Source organism: Poecilia mexicana, unplaced genomic scaffold (genome assembly GCF_051168715.1).
Source record: "Poecilia mexicana isolate PSO_F unplaced genomic scaffold, ASM5116871v1 scaffold_3, whole genome shotgun sequence".
NCBI lineage: Eukaryota > Metazoa > Chordata > Actinopteri > Cyprinodontiformes > Poeciliidae > Poecilia > Poecilia mexicana.
This window is the reverse complement of record NW_028263372.1, coordinates 4912559-4933089: the sequence shown is the minus strand read 5'-3', so window position 1 is coordinate 4933089 and position 20531 is coordinate 4912559. Positions and strand designations below refer to the sequence as shown.

Here is a 20531-nt window from a genome sequence, read left to right as displayed (position 1 = left end):
GGGTTTGTGTGGTCTTTATTTTGGGCTACGTTCCATCTGGGGCTTCATACAATAGTGTGAATCTTAGTTAAGGATTTGTAGTTTGCCCCAACTGTAATTTAGCATTTATTTTTGTTATTACTTGGACAACTCCTTCTTGAATTGTCTTCTCTGCTGAATCTAATGTTTATTTGGAGTTGTTATTTTTTTGCCTATGACAAAAGCTAAGGTAGGCAAAGGTATGCAACTTCTATAAAAAAGTATTTATTTACTTATTTTTTACATATTTGTTAAACTTTCACTTTTTTGTGTCAGTTTGACAGGAAAAAATTAGCTCCTCTGCCTTCTCCAAGTGCTATCAGTAATTATTGAGAAATAAACCGCACATTCAGAAACACCCAATAAGAGCCAGGAGGAAGTTCTTAGTCTTATTTAGTAACGGTAACCCAGCCTTAGTCTGGGCCTCCTTACTTTGGCTGCTACCCCTGCGACCTGCCTCCAGATAAGCGGAAGAAAGAAAGAAAGGCAGAAAGAAAGACAGATAGTTAGATAGACAGTTAGATAGACAGTTAGATAGATAGATAGATAGATAGATAGATAGATAGATAGATAGATAGATAGATAGATAGATAGATAGATAGATAGATAGATAGATAGATAGATAGATAGATAGATGGAAAAAAGAAAGGAAAGATGTTCTTTGTACTGTCAATCATGCTTGTGTATTCACAGCCTAGGCAATAGCATTGTCCCAAGAGTAGAACTTATTATGAATGAGAGGCTCTACAGCAATGATGACCCATGAAGAACTCATGAGCAATTTTCCTGCAATAGTAAGATGTTTTTCTGCCTTTAGTAGATTAACAGAAGTTGTTGAATCCACAACTGGAGTACCAGGAATCATGTCAACATTAGTACATAGAGTTTTAATTTGTGAATATCTTCCTCCTGGCACTGACAGGTTGTTTTTGACAGGGAGTGGTGCAATTATGCACATTGCAATAGTTGGTAAAGGAGGAAGTGGAGGAACGTGATTTTTTTTCCGTCTCTATCATACCACATAGTGACAGTTTTAATAAAAATGTAAAAAACTGACTTTAAAGGTAAAGGTTACATATTGCAGTTACATGTGGAACTTTTATTTGTGTGAGATAAATTTTTAGAGAAATTTTGAAAAAAAAAAAAACACAAAAGGAAACACTCTGTTTTTAACCAGTTAATAAAAAATAGTGGGATTAACACAATGTTCTATTTTTCAAAGCTCCTGTACATTATCTGGGATAATATGTATCTACAGTGTTGATTGTGAGTATATGTTGTAATTTATAGTAATCAGGATATCTAATAAATGTTAATACTGAAATTATTATTTTGTTTAGATTAACAATGTAATATATCTACCTACAGCATGTACATGCACAATTAATGGAAAAACTTACAACTTCGGTGCCACAATATACAACACTTCGGATGGTCTGGGAAACTGCATTACAGCTGAATGTGGCGCTAATGGAACTGTATCTAGAAGCATGTACATATGCATGAATACTACAACCACTGGGCCTACAACAACTCCATTTGAATTTAGCACAGGTTGGAGACTGACTATAATTACGACAAAATGCTATGATATTGTTTGACTTTGAAAAGTTTGCCATAAATGTTTTATTATATGTTGGTCTTTTTTCTTAAGCTTTAAGATCTACGTCAACAATAAACATCACATCAAAAACAAAAGGAACAACTAAACTGAAGGACGAAACCACCCCACAAATAACATATGCCACAAAAACAATAATGACAGCTAGGAAAAAAACAACACTTGTTACATCAAAACCCTCTGTTGTTACTAAAATCACAACAACTTCAAGAATCACCAGAGCAATAACAACAAAAGCTTCTGAAGCATCTACAACCAATGGTCACTCAACGAAAGTAGGTACAAGAAAGCCCGTTGAAGCAACCTCTGGTCAATTAACATTCTCTACCACAGCAATTGTTGAAACCACTACTTCAGTAGCAGAGGCAACAAGCAGAAGGAGTGAAACTACAACAGTATCATCAAAGCCCTCTATTCATACAACAACTACGGAAGGCCCTATTACATCCACCCAGAGAGCCACAACTGAATCTGTGCAAACTACATTCTCAGAAACAACAACAGTGAAGTTTGGAACAACAAACCCCTCTAAAGTTGGCACAACAGGCCCAGTGACTGGCTCGATAACAGAAGTTGTTGAGTCCACAACTTTAGTACCAGGAATCATGTCAACAAGCCAAGAAACAACACTTGTTACATTGAAACCCTCTGTTGTTACCAAAATCACAACAAAATCATCCAGAAGCACAGGAGCAATTACAACGAAATCTTCTGAAGCATCTACAAGTCATGGTCACTCAACCAATGTAGGTACAAGAAAGCCTGTTGAAGCAACCTCTGGTCAATTAACATTCTCCACCACAGCAATTGTTGAAACCACAACTTCAGTGCCAGAGGCAACAAGAAGAAGGAGTGAAACTACAATGGTATCATCAAAGCCCTCTCTTTATGCAACGACTACAGAAGGCCCTACTACATCCACCCAGAGAGCCACAACTGAATCTGTGGACTCTACGTTCTCAGAAACAACAACAGTGAAAATTGGAACAACAAAAACCTCGAAAGATGGCACAACAGGCCCTGTGACTGGCTCCATAACAGAAGTTGTTGAATCCACAACTGAAGTAACAGGAATCATATCAACAAGCCAAGAAACAACACTTGTTACATCGAAACCTTCTGTTGTTACCAAAACCACAACAACACATTCCGGAACCACGGCAGCAATTACAACAAAAACTTCTGAAGCATCTACAACCAATGGTCACGCAACCAATGTAGGTACAAGAAAGCCCGTTGAAGCAACCTCTGGTCAATTAACATTCTCCACCACAGCAGTTGTTGAAACCACAACTTCAGTACCAGAGGCAACAAGCAGAAGGAGTGAAACTACAACCGTATCATCAAAGCCCTCTATTCATACAACGACTACAGAAGGCCCTATTACATCCACCCAGAGAGCCACAACTGAATCTGTGGAAACTACGTTCTCAGAAACAACAGTGAAGATTGGAACAACAAACCCCTCTAAAGTTGGCACAACAGGCCCAGTGACTGGCTCGGTAACAGAAATTGTTGAATCCACAACTTTAGTACCAGGAATCATGTCAACAAGCCAAGAAACAACACTTGTTACATTGAAACCCTCTATTGTTACCAAAATCACAACAAAATCATCCAGAAGCACAGGAGCAATTACAACGAAATCTTCTGAAGCATCTACAAGTCATGGTCACTCAACCAATGTAGGTACAAGAAAGCCTGTTGAAGCAACCTCTGGTCAATTAACATTCTCCACCACAGCAATTGTTGAAACCACAACTTCAGTGCCAGAGGCAACAAGAAGAAGGAGTGAAACTACAATGGTATCATCAAAGCCCTCTCTTTATACAACGACTACAGAAGGCCCTACTACATCCACCCAGAGAGCCACAACTGAATCTGTGGAAACTACGTTCTCAGAAACAACAGTGAAGATTGGAACAACAAACCCCTCTAAAGTTGGCACAACAGGCCCAGTGACTGGCTCGGTAACAGAAATTGTTGAATCCACAACTTTAGTACCAGGAATCATGTCAACAAGCCAAGAAACAACACTTGTTACATTGAAACCCTCTGTTGTTACCAAAATCACAACAAAATCATCCAGAAGCACAGGAGCAATTACAACGAAATCTTCTGAAGCATCTACAAGTCATGGTCACTCAACCAATGTAGATACAAGAAAGCCTGTTGAAGCAACCTCTGGTCAATTAACATTCTCCACCACAGCAATTGTTGAAACCACAACTTCAGTGCCAGAGGCAACAAGAAGAAGGAGTGAAACTACAATGGTATCATCAAAGCCCTCTATTTATACAACGACTACAGAAGGCCCTATTACATCCACCCAGAGAGCCACAACTGAATCTGTGGAAACTACGTTCTCAGAAACAACAGTGAAGATTGGAACAACAAACCCCTCTAAAGTTGGCACAACAGGCCCAGTGACTGGCTCGGTAACAGAAATTGTTGAATCCACAACTTTAGTACCAGGGATCATGTCAACAAGCCAAATAACAAAACTTGTTACATCTAAACCCACTGTTGTTACCAAAATGACAACAAAACCATCCAGAAGCACAGGAGCAATTACAACGACATCTTCTGAAGCATCTACAAGTCATGGTCACTCAACCAATGTAGGTACAAGAAAGCCCGTTGAAGCAACCTCTGGTCAATTAACATTCTCCACCACAGCAATTGTTGAAACCATAACGTCAGTGCCGCAGGCAACAAGCAGAAGGAGTGAAACTACAACAGTATCATCAAAGCCCTCTATTTATACAACGACTACAGAAGGCCCTATTACATCCACCCAGAGAGCCACAACTGAATCTGTGGAAACTACGTTCTCAGAAACAACAGTGAAGATTGGAACAACAAACCCCTTTAAAGTTGGCACAACAGGCCCAGTGACTGGCTCGGTAACAGAAATTGTTGAATCCACAACTTTAGGACCAGGGATCATGTCAACAAGCCAAGTAACAACACTTGTTACATCTAAACCCACTGTTGTTACCAAAATCACAACAAAACCATCTAGAAGCACAGGAGCAATTACAACAAAATCTTCTGAAGCATCTACAAGTCATGGTCACTCAACCAATGTAGGTACAAGAAAGCCTGTTGAAGCAACCTCTGGTCAATTAACATTCTCCACCACAGCAATTGTTGAAACCACAACTTCAGTGCCAGAGGCAACAAGAAGGACTGAAACTACAATGGTATCATCAAAGCCCTCTCTTTATACAACGACTACAGAAGGCCCTACTACATCCACCCAGAGAGCCACAACTGAATCTGTGGAAACTACGTTCTCAGAATCAAGAACAGTGAAGATTGGAACAACAAAACCCTCAAAAGTTGGCACAACAGGCCCAGTGACTGGCTCCATAACAGAAGTTGTTGAATCCACAACTGAAGTAACAGGGATCATATCAACAAGCCAAGAAACAACACTTGTTACATCGAAACCTTCGGTTGTTACCAAAACCACAACAACACCTTCCGGAACCACGGCAGCAATTACAACAAAAACTTCTGAAGCATCTCCAACCAATGGTCACTCTACGAGTGTAGGTACAAGAAAGCCCGTTGAAGCAACCTCTGGTCAATTAACATTCTCCACCACACCAATTGTTGAAACCACTACTTCAGTACCAGAGGCAACAAGCAGAAAGAGTGAAATTACAACGGTATCATCAAAACCCTCTATTCATACAACGACTACGGAAGGCCCTATTACATCCACCCAGAGAGCCACAACTGAATCTGTGGAAACTACATTCTCAGAAACAACAACAGTGAATATTGGAACAACAAAACCCTCGAAAGTTGGCACAACAGGCCCAGTGACTGGCTCGGTAACAGAAATTGTTGAATCCACAACTTTAGTAACAGGGATCATATCAACAAGCCAAGAAACAACACTTGTTACATCGAAACCCACTGTTGTTACCAAAATCACAACACCTTCCGGAAGCACAAGAGCAATTACAACAAAATCTTCTGAAGCATCTACAAGTCATGGTCACTCAACCAATGTAGGTACAAGAAAGCCCGTTGAAGCAACCTCTGGTCAATTAACATTCTCCACCACAGCAATTGTTGAAACCATAACGTCAGTGCCGGAGGCAACAAGCAGAAGGAGTGAAACTACAACAGTATCATCAAAGCCCTCTATTTATACAACGACTACAGAAGGCCCTATTACATCCACCCAGAGAGCCACAACTGAATCTGTGGAAACTACGTTCTCAGAAACAACAGTTAAGATTGGAACAACAAACCCCTCAAAAGTTGGCACAACAGGCCCAGTGACTGGCTCCATAACAGAAGTTGTTGAATCCACAACTGAAGTAACAGGGATCATATCAACAAGCCAAGAAACAACACTTGTTACATCGAAACCTTCGGTTGTTACCAAAACCACAACAACACCTTCCGGAACCACGGCAGCAATTACAACAAAAACTTCTGAAGCATCTCCAACCAATGGTCACTCTACGAGTGTAGGTACAAGAAAGCCCGTTGAAGCAACCTCTGGTCAATTAACATTCTCCACCACACCAATTGTTGAAACCACTACTTCAGTACCAGAGGCAACAAGCAGAAAGAGTGAAATTACAACGGTATCATCAAAACCCTCTATTCATACAACGACTACGGAAGGCCCTATTACATCCACCCAGAGAGCCACAACTGAATCTGTGGAAACTACATTCTCAGAAACAACAACAGTGAATATTGGAACAACAAAACCCTCGAAAGTTGGCACAACAGGCCCAGTGACTGGCTCGGTAACAGAAATTGTTGAATCCACAACTTTAGTAACAGGGATCATATCAACAAGCCAAGAAACAACACTTGTTACATCGAAACCCACTGTTGTTACCAAAATCACAACACCTTCCGGAAGCACAAGAGCAATTACAACAAAATCTTCTGAAGCATCTACAAGTCATGGTCACTCAACCAATGTAGGTACAAGAAAGCCCGTTGAAGCAACCTCTGGTCAATTAACATTCTCCACCACAGCAATTGTTGAAACCATAACGTCAGTGCCGGAGGCAACAAGCAGAAGGAGTGAAACTACAACAGTATCATCAAAGCCCTCTATTTATACAACGACTACAGAAGGCCCTATTACATCCACCCAGAGAGCCACAACTGAATCTGTGGAAACTACGTTCTCAGAAACAACAGTTAAGATTGGAACAACAAACCCCTCAAAAGTTGGCACAACAGGCCCAGTGACTGGCTCCATAACAGAAGTTGTTGAATCCACAACTGAAGTAACAGGGATCATATCAACAAGCCAAGAAACAACACTTGTTACATCGAAACCCTCTGTTGTTACCAAAACCACAAGAACACCTTCCGGAACCACGGCAGCAATTACAACGAAATCCTCTGAAGCATCTACAAGTCATGGTCACTCAACCAATGTAGGTACAAGAAAGCCTGTTGAAGCAACCTCTGGTCAATTAACATTCTCCACCACAGCAATTGTTGAAACCACAACTTCAGTGCCAGAGGCAACAAGAAGAAGGAGTGAAACTACAATGGTATCATCAAAGCCCTCTCTTTATACAACGACTACAGAAGGCCCTACTACATCCACCCAGAGAGCCACAACTGAATCTGTGGAAACTACGTTCTCAGAATCAAGAACAGTGAAGATTGGAACAACAAAACCCTCAAAAGTTGGCACAACAGGCCCAGTGACTGGCTCCATAACAGAAGTTGTTGAATCCACAACTGAAGTAACAGGGATCATATCAACAAGCCAAGAAACAACACTTGTTACATCGAAACCTTCGGTTGTTACCAAAACCACAACAACACCTTCCGGAACCACGGCAGCAATTACAACAAAAACTTCTGAAGCATCTCCAACCAATGGTCACTCTACGAGTGTAGGTACAAGAAAGCCCGTTGAAGCAACCTCTGGTCAATTAACATTCTCCACCACACCAATTGTTGAAACCACTACTTCAGTACCAGAGGCAACAAGCAGAAAGAGTGAAATTACAACGGTATCATCAAAACCCTCTATTCATACAACGACTACGGAAGGCCCTATTACATCCACCCAGAGAGCCACAACTGAATCTGTGGAAACTACATTCTCAGAAACAACAACAGTGAATATTGGAACAACAAAACCCTCGAAAGTTGGAACAACAGGCCCAGTGACTGGCTCGGTAACAGAAATTGTTGAATCCACAACTTTAGTAACAGGGATCATATCAACAAGCCAAGAAACAACACTTGCTACTTTGAAACCTTCTGTTGTTACCAAAACCACAACAAAACCATCCAGAAGCACAGGAGCAATTACAACAAAATCTTCTGAAGCATCTACAAGTCATGGTCACTCAACCAATGTAGATACAAGAAAGCCTGTTGAAGCAACCTCTGGTCAATTAACATTCCCCACCACAGCAATTGTTGAAACCACTACTTCAGTGCCACAGGCAACAAGCATGATTGAAACTACAACGGTATCATCAAAGCCCTCTCTTTATACAACGACTACAGAAGGCCCTATTACATCCACCCATAGAGCCACAACTGAATCTGTGGAAACTACGTTCTCAGAAACAACAGTGAAGATTGGAACAACAAAACCCTCGAAAGTTGGCACAACAGGCCCAGTGACTGGCTCGGTAACAGAAATTGCTGAATCCACAACTTTAGTACCAGGGATCATGTCAACAAGCCAAGTAACAACACTTGTTACATCGAAACCCACTGTTGTTACCAAAATCACAACACCTTCCGGAAGCACAAGAGCAATTACAACAAAATCTTCTGAAGCATCTACAAGTCATGGTCACTCAACCAATGTAGGTACAAGAAAGCCCGTTGAAGCAACCTCTGGTCAATTAACATTCTCCACCACAGCAATTGTTGAAACCATAACGTCAGTGCCGGAGGCAACAAGCAGAAGGAGTGAAACTACAACAGTATCATCAAAGCCCTCTATTTATACAACGACTACAGAAGGCCCTATTACATCCACCCAGAGAGCCACAACTGAATCTGTGGAAACTACGTTCTCAGAAACAACAGTTAAGATTGGAACAACAAACCCCTCAAAAGTTGGCACAACAGGCCCAGTGACTGGCTCCATAACAGAAGTTGTTGAATCCACAACTGAAGTAACAGGGATCATATCAACAAGCCAAGAAACAACACTTGTTACATCGAAACCCTCTGTTGTTACCAAAACCACAAGAACACCTTCCGGAACCACGGCAGCAATTACAACGAAATCCTCTGAAGCATCTACAAGTCATGGTCACTCAACCAATGTAGGTACAAGAAAGCCTGTTGAAGCAACCTCTGGTCAATTAACATTCTCCACCACAGCAATTGTTGAAACCACAACTTCAGTACCAGAGGCAACAAGCAGAAAGAGTGAAATTACAACGGTATCATCAAAACCCTCTATTTATACAACGACTACGGAAGGCCCTATTACATCCACCCAGAGAGCCACAACTGAATCTGTGGAAACTACATTCTCAGAAACAACAACAGTGAATATTGGAACAACAAAACCCTCGAAAGTTGGCACAACAGGCCCAGTGACTGGCTCCATAACAGAAGTTGTTGAATCCACAACTGAAGTAACAGGGATCATATCAACAAGCCAAGAAACAACACTTGTTACATCGAAACCCTCTGTTGTTACCAAAACCACAACAACACCTTCCGGAACCACGGCAGCAATTACAATAAAATCTTCTGAAGCATCTACAACCAATGGTCACTCAACGAATGTAGGTACAAGAAAGCCCGATGAAGCAACCTCTGGTCAATTAACATTTTCCACCACAGCAATTGTTGAAACCATAACTTCAGTGCCGGAGGCAACAAGCAGAAGGAGTGAAACTACAACAGTATCATCAAAGCCCTCTATTTATACAACGACTACAGAAGGCCCTATTACATCCACCCAGAGAGCCACAACTGAATCTGTGGAAACTACGTTCTCAGAAACAACAGTGAAGATTCGAACAACAAACCCCTCTAAAGTTGGCACAACAGGCCCAGTGACTGGCTCGGTAACAGAAATTGTAGAATCCACAACTTTAGTACCAGGGATCATGTCATCAAGCCAAGTAACAACACTTGTTACATCGAAACCTTCGGTTGTTACCAAAACCACAACAACACCTTCCGGAACCACGGGAGCAATTACAACAAAAACTTCTGAAGCATCTCCAACCAATGGTCACTCTACGAGTGTAGGTACAAGAAAGCCCGTTGAAGCAACCTCTGGTCAATTAACATTCTCCACCACACCAATTGTTGAAACCACTACTTCAGTACCAGAGGCAACAAGCAGAAAGAGTGAAATTACAACGGTATCATCAAAACCCTCTATTCATACAACGACTACGGAAGGCCCTATTACATCCACCCAGAGAGCCACAACTGAATCTGTGGAAACTACATTCTCAGAAACAACAACAGTGAATATTGGAACAACAAAACCCTCGAAAGTTGGCACAACAGGCCCAGTGACTGGCTCGGTAACAGAAATTGTTGAATCCACAACTTTAGTAACAGGGATCATATCAACAAGCCAAGAAACAACACTTGTTACATCGAAACCCACTGTTGTTACCAAAATCACAACACCTTCCGGAAGCACAAGAGCAATTACAACAAAATCTTCTGAAGCATCTACAAGTCATGGTCACTCAACCAATGTAGGTACAAGAAAGCCCGTTGAAGCAACCTCTGGTCAATTAACATTCTCCACCACAGCAATTGTTGAAACCATAACGTCAGTGCCGGAGGCAACAAGCAGAAGGAGTGAAACTACAACAGTATCATCAAAGCCCTCTATTTATACAACGACTACAGAAGGCCCTATTACATCCACCCAGAGAGCCACAACTGAATCTGTGGAAACTACGTTCTCAGAAACAACAGTTAAGATTGGAACAACAAACCCCTCAAAAGTTGGCACAACAGGCCCAGTGACTGGCTCCATAACAGAAGTTGTTGAATCCACAACTGAAGTAACAGGGATCATATCAACAAGCCAAGAAACAACACTTGTTACATCGAAACCCTCTGTTGTTACCAAAACCACAAGAACACCTTCCGGAACCACGGCAGCAATTACAACGAAATCCTCTGAAGCATCTACAAGTCATGGTCACTCAACCAATGTAGGTACAAGAAAGCCTGTTGAAGCAACCTCTGGTCAATTAACATTCTCCACCACAGCAATTGTTGAAACCACAACTTCAGTGCCAGAGGCAACAAGAAGAAGGAGTGAAACTACAATGGTATCATCAAAGCCCTCTCTTTATACAACGACTACAGAAGGCCCTACTACATCCACCCAGAGAGCCACAACTGAATCTGTGGAAACTACGTTCTCAGAATCAAGAACAGTGAAGATTGGAACAACAAAACCCTCAAAAGTTGGCACAACAGGCCCAGTGACTGGCTCCATAACAGAAGTTGTTGAATCCACAACTGAAGTAACAGGGATCATATCAACAAGCCAAGAAACAACACTTGTTACATCGAAACCTTCGGTTGTTACCAAAACCACAACAACACCTTCCGGAACCACGGCAGCAATTACAACAAAAACTTCTGAAGCATCTCCAACCAATGGTCACTCTACGAGTGTAGGTACAAGAAAGCCCGTTGAAGCAACCTCTGGTCAATTAACATTCTCCACCACACCAATTGTTGAAACCACTACTTCAGTACCAGAGGCAACAAGCAGAAAGAGTGAAATTACAACGGTATCATCAAAACCCTCTATTCATACAACGACTACGGAAGGCCCTATTACATCCACCCAGAGAGCCACAACTGAATCTGTGGAAACTACATTCTCAGAAACAACAACAGTGAATATTGGAACAACAAAACCCTCGAAAGTTGGAACAACAGGCCCAGTGACTGGCTCGGTAACAGAAATTGTTGAATCCACAACTTTAGTAACAGGGATCATATCAACAAGCCAAGAAACAACACTTGCTACTTTGAAACCTTCTGTTGTTACCAAAACCACAACAAAACCATCCAGAAGCACAGGAGCAATTACAACAAAATCTTCTGAAGCATCTACAAGTCATGGTCACTCAACCAATGTAGATACAAGAAAGCCTGTTGAAGCAACCTCTGGTCAATTAACATTCCCCACCACAGCAATTGTTGAAACCACTACTTCAGTGCCACAGGCAACAAGCATGATTGAAACTACAACGGTATCATCAAAGCCCTCTCTTTATACAACGACTACAGAAGGCCCTATTACATCCACCCATAGAGCCACAACTGAATCTGTGGAAACTACGTTCTCAGAAACAACAGTGAAGATTGGAACAACAAAACCCTCGAAAGTTGGCACAACAGGCCCAGTGACTGGCTCGGTAACAGAAATTGCTGAATCCACAACTTTAGTACCAGGGATCATGTCAACAAGCCAAGTAACAACACTTGTTACATCGAAACCCACTGTTGTTACCAAAATCACAACACCTTCCGGAAGCACAAGAGCAATTACAACAAAATCTTCTGAAGCATCTACAAGTCATGGTCACTCAACCAATGTAGGTACAAGAAAGCCCGTTGAAGCAACCTCTGGTCAATTAACATTCTCCACCACAGCAATTGTTGAAACCATAACGTCAGTGCCGGAGGCAACAAGCAGAAGGAGTGAAACTACAACAGTATCATCAAAGCCCTCTATTTATACAACGACTACAGAAGGCCCTATTACATCCACCCAGAGAGCCACAACTGAATCTGTGGAAACTACGTTCTCAGAAACAACAGTTAAGATTGGAACAACAAACCCCTCAAAAGTTGGCACAACAGGCCCAGTGACTGGCTCCATAACAGAAGTTGTTGAATCCACAACTGAAGTAACAGGGATCATATCAACAAGCCAAGAAACAACACTTGTTACATCGAAACCCTCTGTTGTTACCAAAACCACAAGAACACCTTCCGGAACCACGGCAGCAATTACAACGAAATCCTCTGAAGCATCTACAAGTCATGGTCACTCAACCAATGTAGGTACAAGAAAGCCTGTTGAAGCAACCTCTGGTCAATTAACATTCTCCACCACAGCAATTGTTGAAACCACAACTTCAGTGCCAGAGGCAACAAGAAGAAGGAGTGAAACTACAATGGTATCATCAAAGCCCTCTCTTTATACAACGACTACAGAAGGCCCTACTACATCCACCCAGAGAGCCACAACTGAATCTGTGGAAACTACGTTCTCAGAATCAAGAACAGTGAAGATTGGAACAACAAAACCCTCAAAAGTTGGCACAACAGGCCCAGTGACTGGCTCCATAACAGAAGTTGTTGAATCCACAACTGAAGTAACAGGGATCATATCAACAAGCCAAGAAACAACACTTGTTACATCGAAACCTTCGGTTGTTACCAAAACCACAACAACACCTTCCGGAACCACGGCAGCAATTACAACAAAAACTTCTGAAGCATCTCCAACCAATGGTCACTCTACGAGTGTAGGTACAAGAAAGCCCGTTGAAGCAACCTCTGGTCAATTAACATTCTCCACCACAGCAATTGTTGAAACCACTACTTCAGTACCAGAGGCAACAAGCAGAAAGAGTGAAATTACAACGGTATCATCAAAACCCTCTATTTATACAACGACTACGGAAGGCCCTATTACATCCACCCAGAGAGCCACAACTGAATCTGTGGAAACTACATTCTCAGAAACAACAACAGTGAATATTGGAACAACAAAACCCTCGAAAGTTGGCACAACAGGCCCAGTGACTGGCTCCATAACAGAAGTTGTTGAATCCACAACTGAAGTAACAGGGATCATATCAACAAGCCAAGAAACAACACTTGTTACATCGAAACCCTCTGTTGTTACCAAAACCACAACAACACCTTCCGGAACCACGGCAGCAATTACAATAAAATCTTCTGAAGCATCTACAACCAATGGTCACTCAACGAATGTAGGTACAAGAAAGCCCGATGAAGCAACCTCTGGTCAATTAACATTTTCCACCACAGCAATTGTTGAAACCATAACTTCAGTGCCGGAGGCAACAAGCAGAAGGAGTGAAACTACAACAGTATCATCAAAGCCCTCTATTTATACAACGACTACAGAAGGCCCTATTACATCCACCCAGAGAGCCACAACTGAATCTGTGGAAACTACGTTCTCAGAAACAACAGTGAAGATTCGAACAACAAACCCCTCTAAAGTTGGCACAACAGGCCCAGTGACTGGCTCGGTAACAGAAATTGTAGAATCCACAACTTTAGTACCAGGGATCATGTCATCAAGCCAAGTAACAACACTTGTTACATCGAAACCTTCGGTTGTTACCAAAACCACAACAACACCTTCCGGAACCACGGGAGCAATTACAACAAAAACTTCTGAAGAATCTACAACCAATGGTCACTCATCGAATGTAGGTACAAGAAAGCCCGTTGAAGCAACCTCTGGTCAATTAACATTCTCCATCACAGCAATTGTTGAAACCATAACTTCAGTGCCGGAGGCAACAAGCAGAAGGAGTGAAAATACAACAGTATCATCAAAGCCCTCTATTTATACAACGACTACAGAAGGCCCTATTACATCCACCCAGAGAGCCACAACTGAATCTGTGGAAACTACGTTCTCAGAAACAACAGTGAAGATTGGAACAACAAACCCCTCTAAAGTTGGCACAACAGGCCCAGTGACTGGCTCGGTAACAGAAATTGTTGAATCCACAACTTTAGTACCAGGGATCATGTCAACAAGCCAAGTAACAACACTTGTAACATCTAAACCCACTGTTGTTACCAAAATCACAACAAAACCATCCAGAAGCACAGGAGCAATTACAACGAAATCTTCTGAAGCATCTACAAGTCATGGTCACTCAACCAATGTAGGTACAAGAAAGCCTGTTGAAGCAACCTCTGGTCAATTAACATTCTCCACCACAGCAATTGTTGAAACCACAACTTCAGTGCCAGAGGCAACAAGAAGAAGGAGTGAAACTACAATGGTATCATCAAAGCCCTCTCTTTATACAACGACTACAGAAGGCCCTATTACATCCACCCAGAGAGCCACAACTGAATCTGTGGAAACTACGTTCTCAGAATCAAGAACAGTGAAGATTGGAACAACAAAACCCTCAAAAGTTGGCACAACAGGCCCAGTGACTGGCTCCATAACAGAAGTTGTTGAATCCACAACTGAAGTAACAGGGATCATATCAACAAGCCAAGAAACAACACTTGTTACATCGAAACCCTCTGTTGTTACCAAAACCACAACAACACCTTCCGGAACCACGGCAGCAATTACAACGAAATCTTCTGAAGCATCTACAAGTCATGGTCACTCAACCAATGTAGGTACAAGAAAGCCTGTTGAAGCAACCTCTGGTCAATTAACATTCTCCACCACAGCAATTGTTGAAACCACAACTTCAGTGCCAGAGGCAACAAGAAGAAGGAGTGAAACTACAATGGTATCATCAAAGCCCTCTCTTTATACAACGACTACGGAAGGCCCTACTACATCCACCCAGAGAGCCACAACTGAATCTGTGGAAACTACATTCTCAGAAACAACAACAGTGAATATTGGAACAACAAAACCCTCTAAAGTTGGCACAACAGGCCCAGTGACTGGCTCGGTAACAGAAATTGTTGAATCCACAACTTTAGTACCAGAGATCATGTCATCAAGCCAAGTAACAACACTTGTTACATTGAAACCTTCGGTTGTTACCAAAACCACAACAACACCTTCCGGAACCACGGCAGCAATTACAACAAAAACTTCTGAAGAATCTACAACCAATGGTCACTCATCGAATGTAGGTACAAGAAAGCCCGTTGAAGCAACCTCTGGTCAATTAACATTCTCCACCACAGCAATTGTTGAAACCACTACTTCAGTACCAGAGGCAACAAGCAGAAAGAGTGAAATTACAACGGTATCATCAAAGCCCTCTCTTTATACAACGACTACAGAAGGCCCTACTACATCCACCCAGAGAGCCACAACTGAATCTGTGGAAACTACGTTCTCAGAATCAAGAACAGTGAAGATTGGAACAACAAAACCCTCAAAAGTTGGCACAACAGGCCCAGTGACTGGCTCCATAACAGAAGTTGTTGAATCCACAACTGAAGTAACAGGGATCATATCAACAAGCCAAGAAACAACACTTGTTACATCGAAACCTTCGGTTGTTACCAAAACCACAACAACACCTTCCGGAACCACGGCAGCAATTACAACAAAAACTTCTGAAGCATCTCCAACCAATGGTCACTCTACGAGTGTAGGTACAAGAAAGCCCGTTGAAGCAACCTCTGGTCAATTAACATTCTCCATCACAGCAATTGTTGAAACCACTACTTCAGTACCAGAGGCAACAAGCAGAAAGAGTGAAATTACAACAGTATCATCAAAACCCTCTATTCATACAACGACTACGGAAGGCCCTATTACATCCACCCAGAGAGCCACAACTGAATCTGTGGAAACTACATTCTCAGAAACAACAACAGTGAAGTTTGGAATAACAAACCCCTCTAAAGTTGGCACAACAGGCCCAGTGACTGGCTCGATAACAGAAGTTATTGAGTCCACAACATTAGTACCAGGAATCATGTCAACAAGCCAAGAAACAACACTTGTTACATCGAAACCCTCTGTTGTTACCAAAACCACAACAACACCTTCCGGAACCACGGGAGCAATTACAACAAAATCATCTGAAGCATCTACAACCAATGGTCACTCAACGAATGTAGGTACAAGAAAGCCCGTTGAAGCAACCTCTGGTCAATTAACATTTTCCACCACAGCAATTGTTGAAACCATAACTTCAGTGCCGGAGGCAACAAGCAGAAGGAGTGAAAATACAACAGTATCATCAAAGCCCTCTATTTATACAACGACTACAGAAGGCCCTATTACATCCACCCAGAGAGCCACAACTGAATCTGTGGAAACTACGTTCTCAGAAACAACAGTGAAGATTGGAACAACAAACCCCTCTAAAGTTGGCACAACAGGCCCAGTGACTGGCTCGGTAACAGAAATTGTTGAATCCACAACTTTAGTACCAGGGATCATGTCAACAAGCCAAGTAACAACACTTGTAACATCTAAACCCACTGTTGTTACCAAAATCACAACAAAACCATCCAGAAGCACAGGAGCAATTACAACGAAATCTTCTGAAGCATCTACAAGTCATGGTCACTCAACCAATGTAGGTACAAGAAAGCCTGTTGAAGCAACCTCTGGTCAATTAACATTCTCCACCACAGCAATTGTTGAAACCACAACTTCAGTGCCAGAGGCAACAAGAAGAAGGAGTGAAACTACAATGGTATCATCAAAGCCCTCTCTTTATACAACGACTACAGAAGGCCCTATTACATCCACCCAGAGAGCCACAACTGAATCTGTGGAAACTACGTTCTCAGAATCAAGAACAGTGAAGATTGGAACAACAAAACCCTCAAAAGTTGGCACAACAGGCCCAGTGACTGGCTCCATAACAGAAGTTGTTGAATCCACAACTGAAGTAACAGGGATCATATCAACAAGCCAAGAAACAACACTTGTTACATCGAAACCCTCTGTTGTTACCAAAACCACAACAACACCTTCCGGAACCACGGCAGCAATTACAACGAAATCTTCTGAAGCATCTACAAGTCATGGTCACTCAACCAATGTAGGTACTAGAAAGCCTGTTGAAGCAACCTCTGGTCAATTAACATTCTCCACCACAGCAATTGTTGAAACCACAACTTCAGTGCCAGAGGCAACAAGAAGAAGGAGTGAAACTACAATGGTATCATCAAAGCCCTCTCTTTATACAACGACTACGGAAGGCCCTACTACATCCACCCAGAGAGCCACAACTGAATCTGTGGAAACTACATTCTCAGAAACAACAACAGTGAATATTGGAACAACAAAACCCTCTAAAGTTGGCACAACAGGCCCAGTGACTGGCTCGGTAACAGAAATTGTTGAATCCACAACTTTAGTACCAGGGATCATGTCATCAAGCCAAGTAACAACACTTGTTACATTGAAACCTTCGGTTGTTACCAAAACCACAACAACACCTTCCGGAACCACGGCAGCAATTACAACAAAAACTTCTGAAGAATCTACAACCAATGGTCACTCATCGAATGTAGGTACAAGAAAGCCCGTTGAAGCAACCTCTGGTCAATTAACATTCTCCACCACAGCAATTGTTGAAACCACTACTTCAGTACCAGAGGCAACAAGCAGAAAGAGTGAAATTACAACGGTATCATCAAAACCCTCTATTCATACAACGACTACGGAAGGCCCTATTACATCCACCCAGAGAGCCACAACTGAATCTGTGGAAACTACATTCTCAGAAACAACAACAGTGAAGTTTGGAATAACAAACCCTTCTAAAGTTGGCACAACAGGCCCAGTGACTGGCTCGATAACAGAAGTTATTGAGTCCACAACATTAGTACCAGGAATCATGTCAATAAGCCAAGAAACAACACTTGTTACATCGAAACCCTCTGTTGTTACCAAAACCACAACAACACCTTCCGGAACCACGGGAGCAATTACAACAAAATCATCTGAAGCATCTACAACCAATGGTCACTCAACGAATGTAGGTACAAGAAAGCCCGTTGAAGCAACCTCTGGTCAATTAACATTTTCCACCACAGCAATTGTTGACACCACAACTTCAGTACCAGAGGCAACAAGCCGAAGTGAAACTGCAACCATATCATCAAAGCCCTCTCTTTATACAACGACTACAGATGGCCCTACTACATCCACCCAGAGAGCCACAACTAAATCTGCGGAAACTACATTCTCCGAAACAACAACAGTGAAGATTGGAACAACAAAACCCTCGAAAGTTGGCACAACAGGCCCAGTGACTGGCTCGGTAACAGAAATTGTTGAATCCACAACTTTAGTACCAGGGATCATATCAACAAGCCAAGAAACAACACTTGTTACTTTGAAACCTTCTGTTGTTACCAAAACCACAACAAAACCATCCAGAAGCACAGGAGCAATTACAACAAAATCTTCTGAAGCATCTACAAGTCATGGTCACTCAACCAATGTAGATACAAGACAGCCTGTTGAAGCAACCTCTGGTCAATTAACATTCTCCATCACAGCAATTGTTGAAACCACAACTTCGGTACCAGAGGCAACAAGCATGATTGAAACTACAACGGTATCATCAAAGCCCTCTATTCATATGACTACAGAAGGCCCTATTACATCCACCCAGAGAGCCACAACTGAATCTGTGGGAACTACGATCTCAGAAACAACAACATTGAAGAGTGGAACTACACACCCCTCACAAGTTGGTACAACAGGTCCAATCAATGTAACTGTTCCACTCACAACCACTCGTACTTTAACTCCTACACCTACAACTAGCTCAATATTTAAGTCTTTCCCGACACATCATAGAAGTACAACATATTTTTTTCCGTCAGTATCTTCACAAAAATCTCCCTTTCGTACAACAAGGGTTACAATTCAGACAGAGTCTACAAGAATATCACCCTTAATTACACGCTCTGAAACAACTTTTTCTGTAATAACCGGACAGTTACAAACATCAAGCGTACTTACAAACCCATCCATAAAAACCACAACTTCCCTTACCACTGAAAGCCCAGTAAGTGCTACAACTGTCATTGCACCCATTACACAGACACTCCCAGGAAGTACAACAGTTTATCCACCTACATCAACTACGCAGACAACCGGAGCAACTTTTCCTTCATCTTCACAACTTACCACAGCTTCTTGTGTGTGTAATGTTAATGGAACATCTCATCATCCTGGTATGTTCTTTTGCATCCTAATGTTTATTTTTCTTTATTTTTATAATATTTTCAACATTTAGCATTTTCAGATATGTGTTATTAATGTATCCTGTCCCCACTAGGGACAAAGTTGTATAGAAAATGGATGGATGGATTTAATTAATGTAATAAATATGAATAATCCTTTATAAATTTTCAGTTTCACACATGAAATTACAAATCCCTGATAAAATCACAAAATTTCATAGATAATGCAGGGTGGCCCACGAAAAAGCAGCCCGCCTTTCTGCCAAAGTGCCAGGAAGGCGGGCTACTTTTTTTTTTTTTTTTTTTACTTTTTCGTACACTTTTCAAAGTGTACGCTAATAACCCGAAAACTTTACAGCAGTTGAAAGACAATATCCGTAATGCATTTCAGAGCATTGGTGCCCCAGAGTTGTGTCGCATAGATGACAATTTGTTAAGGCGCACCCAAAACTGCAATGACGCATAAGGGGATCATTTCCAGCACTTTCTGTAAAGAGTGAGTAAAGATTTTGGCATTTCAAGTTCTTTCTTTCTTTACGGTAGGCCGCCAGTAATACTATAGTAATGCGGGCTACTTTTTTGTGGGCCACCCTGTACAAGTAGACACACACTACTGGAAGGCAGTAGTGTGTGCCTTATATAGACACTACTAATCGAGTAGTATCTATATATTGGTTTTGTTTTCTTCCGTTTTCAAAATATATCTTATGTATACATATATAACTATCTTTTGTTTTTTTTATCTACTACATAAACAATTTGGTCACCAGTGACTTATTCATTACAGAATTTAAAACAAACTTGTCAGATTTATCTGGCACTGAATCCTGTTGTCTTCTTGTAGGTTTTTTTAGGGGAATCAGATTTACAGATGATTTTTGAGGACTTTATACAAGGCCGCCAAAACAGTTTTATAAAATTACATTATATGGGTAATTATTACAGGAATAGAGTATACAGATATCTTCTCAAACTTATCCAC

General features: G+C 41.7%; 1 protein-coding gene across 1 annotated transcript in view; it reads left to right on the top strand.

Annotated features, from left to right (window-relative positions):
• The window catches only part of LOC106930655 (uncharacterized), a 46998-nt gene that overhangs the window by 13961 nt on the left and 12506 nt on the right, over nucleotides 1–20531 (top strand). The window contains exons 28-30 of the mRNA XM_088004081.1: nucleotides 1241–1284; nucleotides 1387–1572; nucleotides 1673–19540. Coding sequence (XP_087860207.1) covers nucleotides 1241–1284; nucleotides 1387–1572; nucleotides 1673–19540 — 18098 coding nt within the window. The remainder of the gene's footprint in view (nucleotides 1–1240; nucleotides 1285–1386; nucleotides 1573–1672; nucleotides 19541–20531) is intronic.